Genomic DNA, 3981 nt, shown 5'->3' on the forward strand with positions numbered 1-3981 from the left:
CAAATTCCAAGCGCTCTTAAGCTGCAAATAGTAAAAGCTGCCAGAGCTAATGAATATAGTAAACGAACTGTTGTAAAATTTTCTTGGATGTGTTTACATTGTACAGGGAAGACACACGTGCAAGGGCGACGTCTGGGCGTTTGCCGTCACGCTGTGGGAAATACTGACATTTGCGCGGGAGCAACCGTTCGAGGAGTTTCCGGATCATCGAATAGTGGAGAATGCGACTTACTTTTATCAAGAGGATGAGCGAAGGGTAAGCGCTCGGAGTAATTCTTCGACTTCTTTCCCTCATTGTGTCCGATGTACTTAATGTAATGAGTGCACTGAGTACTTGATTTCGCATTGAGTGCCTCACGAAGCTTTCAAGGCTTTGAACGCCGCTATTTATTCCGTCTTTCAGACTTCTGATTACCTTACTCCGTAGATTCTTACTACGTTTTTTTTTTTCTATTCTTTACATAGTTTCTTTCAGAAGTAGTCTGAACGTGTCCTGTTTCTCTAAGTCTGACTGTAGGACAATTAACATCGTTGAAAAAACAGGTTTAAATAAATAAACGCACGGTGTCGAATATGTAATTATAAAAGTGGGTCGCGCGAGTGTGTTTCCATGAAAATGACAGAACTACTTGCTTAGTAATTCATATAATGTAATAAATATTGCGTCGCACTCGAGCCCGTCGCGTTCATTTTCCCAACATCAAGAGTGCTTCAAACCAACACGCGCATTGTAAGAATTGTTATTGTATACTCTCTCGGTGTTGTAGAGACAGTTTGTTAATATTTACGAACAGTTCATTGCATAACAAATATTGTGATTAATTACGTGAGCAAAATATTTTTATTATGTCTGTGCCGTTTATTTCTGTAATATCGTGTTAAATTTTATAATGAAATCGTCGCGAGCAATCTGCTTTTTATTCCGGTATAACGCAAAAATATGTCAACGCTTTGATTATGCATTATATAGAAAAATATGTTTAGCGATATATAGAATATGGTACAATTTCGAACATGATACAATTCTGAAATAAGATTTGAATCGAATTTTCGAAGTTCAAATTTGATTTTTCCTGCTTGGTACTCTTCAATACCTTCCACACGAGAGAGAGTTACCAAATTTGAATCTCGAAAATTGGATTCGAATTTTATTTCGTTTAGAATTATACCATGTTTGAAATTATACCTTACCTTACACAACTGATAACGTTAGATTCGACTTGCGATTTTTTTTTGTACAGATGATACTACCACTGCCAAAAAACTGTCCCAAAGAGATCTACGATCTGATGCGTGAATGTTGGCAGAGGAACGACGTCGACCGACCAAACTTTCGCGAGATTCACCTGTTCCTGCAACGAAAAAATCTCGGTTATAAACCCGGTGAGTCGAACGATACTTGATATAGAGAACTGGAAGGCTGGAACCTTATCCGGCTTTCTATGATTGGCGAATTAAATGGCAATTGGTGGAACTGCCCTTCATCGACCAAGCTAGACCAAGTCAGACCAAGTTAGTATCTAGGGTGACGATCCATAAACCGGCTATAACGAACGTAAACTGTTTGTGATGGCATGATCGGACGCGTTCATCGTGCTGATGATAACTATATTGTACGGTGACGCTTACGTGCGAAAAGAAGATATAGGAGTCTACGAGTTGATCGCGCCCAGAACTTTTCATGGTTCACGATATTAATATCCCTTTTTTTAGTACCGTTGGTCGCCATACATTGCGAACAGCGCTGTGAATTTAATCGATAACCGGTATGAACCGCACAAATCACTGTCGCCGTAACGCAAACTGTCCGTGTGCAAACTACAAGACATTGTCTACAAAATTCGCTTTTTTAATGATTCTTTTACACGAATATAATCTACAGACCGTTACTGCCGATCGACAACTATTTCTCCGAGATACGCATAACAATGTGCAGTGCTTGACAATAGAATATTAATTTTTTTATAAGCGCTATTTTTAATCTCTACGAGATATTAATTTTTGTACATATATATCATTTAATTGACGTATTATTGAAAATTTGTGAACTATTATATACGCTTAATTATATAAAATGATAAGTACTCGATCTTCTGGCTAATTCTCGTGCAACTTCTTCTCGTTTCTCTTTTACTTCTTAGCTCGTTATTCTTTTATCAATTGCTTACAGAAGTTACGCGTTGACCAAAACGGATAGCCCCATAACAATGATACCGAGTCTCCACGATACCATATCCACGCTCGCGCAATTGAAATGGATAGATTATGATTTTGATCCGTGGCATTCGATACGAAATGGAACGTTACTAGTGCTGGCAATACGAGGGGAGCACGTTCGATAAATCGCACATACGCTGTTCCGAAATTGATACTGTCAGCAAACAAGCTTATGATATTCGCGCCGTAACGGCACTCGTGTCACGTTCGGGATATACGTGGATCGGACTTGAAAATCGCGAGTTGTACGTAACATGTCCACCGACGAATAACGTAGTCATTTCTAAACTTCGATGCTCGAAATAAAAAAAAAATGGACCTTTATCCAAGATCGAAATTTGCTGATCTTCATGATGGGATTACGTTATCCGTTCTCGGGCCTTTTATATGTCGGTTTCGTAAAAGTGTTCTGAAAAAAAATTTGTTTTTTCAAAAATCTAGATACAGATACATACACGTATATATATGCCATTTTTAAGACAATTAAACGAGTTGTTTTTAGGAAAGCAAAATCTATAAGCGTATACGATCGAGTTGATTATAAATCAATGTGTTTCCGATGATATTTAACTGCTTGTATACTCTTTGCCCCATTTTATTTTTCAAGCTATCGTCTTCAAGAAGATAAATATAAAAACAGGCTAATTATTGTTCCTTCAACCGTTTAATTGCACGACCAATATCCTTCCCTCCAATTCAGTTGGACGAAGATTTCTCGTTAACTTTTTAATTGAACACTCGCCATAGTGGCGCGCAGAAAGAATTATACGAACGTCGCTTCAAGGAGCTTATCAATGCACAAAAAATTATGAAATGGGTTAAGAGGAACATTCTGTAAAATTAATCATTGTGCCGTACAAGAAGCATTTTTCGAAGAGTACGGGAAAAGGTAATCTTAATCCGCGTTAAGTTTTCGTTAAGTTCCCTTAAACTACTCTTAAGCTTAAGATGCGCTTAGCCGAAGTGCATAAATGTTTGACAATACCATTAGAGGTTGCATTATAAATTCATATAAAGTGTGTAAAGAATGTTGAAGGATTAATCGACAATGTAAATTATTAGATTATTATAAGACCGTCATTCTATTGGCGGTCATATTGCATAATCGTTTTAGGATCGTTAACTCTATCGATACACAAAACTTCTCTCGTGCCCCGTTGTTCGACTTCGGCAAAAGCCGTAAGACGGATGTATCGTGATTCTAGGAGGAAAAAAGGAGCACATGTGACCTGATGTTAAGTTTATAGTGTGAAATAGAGATGGGCGATTTACCCGGCAAATGTTTCTACTTCATTTGACACTTGTAAACATCCGATCAAATCTCCGAACATGGTTATAAATGTTTTATATAATAAATATTTGATTTAACTATTTATGCTTTATTTTGACGATCAAATTTTTGAGATTATTATTTATTCTCTGAATTTGTTGTCTTCCTATTCAAACCGACATGTTCCACATATTCCATACACCAGTAAGACATTTCCAGGTAAATAGCTATCGTTAGTATGAAATATTGAAAGACTTATATACTTGTTAGAATGGTTCTGTACGTATAGCAAAAGGAAAACAATAGTTGTGCGAAACACGACAGAGATATTCCGACGTTCAAAAACTTGTACACGTCACGTAAATTCCGATACGTTGTTCTAGGAACCTTGTCTCGCACAGGCTAAGAGACTCATGCTCGTGATCTGTAAGATAATTAAGAGTAGAATATATATATATATATACTATATATATATATATATATATAATATATAT

At 36.8% G+C, this 3981-nt stretch overlaps 1 protein-coding gene across 2 annotated transcripts in view; it reads left to right on the forward strand.

Annotated features, from left to right (window-relative positions):
- LOC108745843 (discoidin domain-containing receptor 2) overlaps nt 1-3884 on the forward strand; it is a 189924-nt gene extending 186040 nt beyond the window's left edge. The window contains exons 18-20 of one of the 2 annotated variants that reach the window (XM_018482240.1): nt 107-256; nt 1242-1383; nt 2171-3884. In XM_018482240.1, the coding sequence (XP_018337742.1) occupies nt 107-256; nt 1242-1383; nt 2171-2184 (306 nt within the window). In that variant the 3' untranslated portion in view covers nt 2185-3884. Of the gene's footprint in view, nt 1-106; nt 257-1241; nt 1911-2170 lie in introns of those variants that run through there. The other variant, XM_018482239.1, reaches the window with a different exon arrangement.
- Nucleotides 3885-3981: the final 97 nt, after the last annotated feature.

This window comes from Trachymyrmex septentrionalis, unplaced genomic scaffold (assembly GCF_001594115.1).
Source record: "Trachymyrmex septentrionalis isolate Tsep2-gDNA-1 unplaced genomic scaffold, Tsep1.0 scaffold15, whole genome shotgun sequence".
NCBI classification, from domain to species: Eukaryota; Metazoa; Arthropoda; class Insecta; order Hymenoptera; family Formicidae; genus Trachymyrmex; species Trachymyrmex septentrionalis.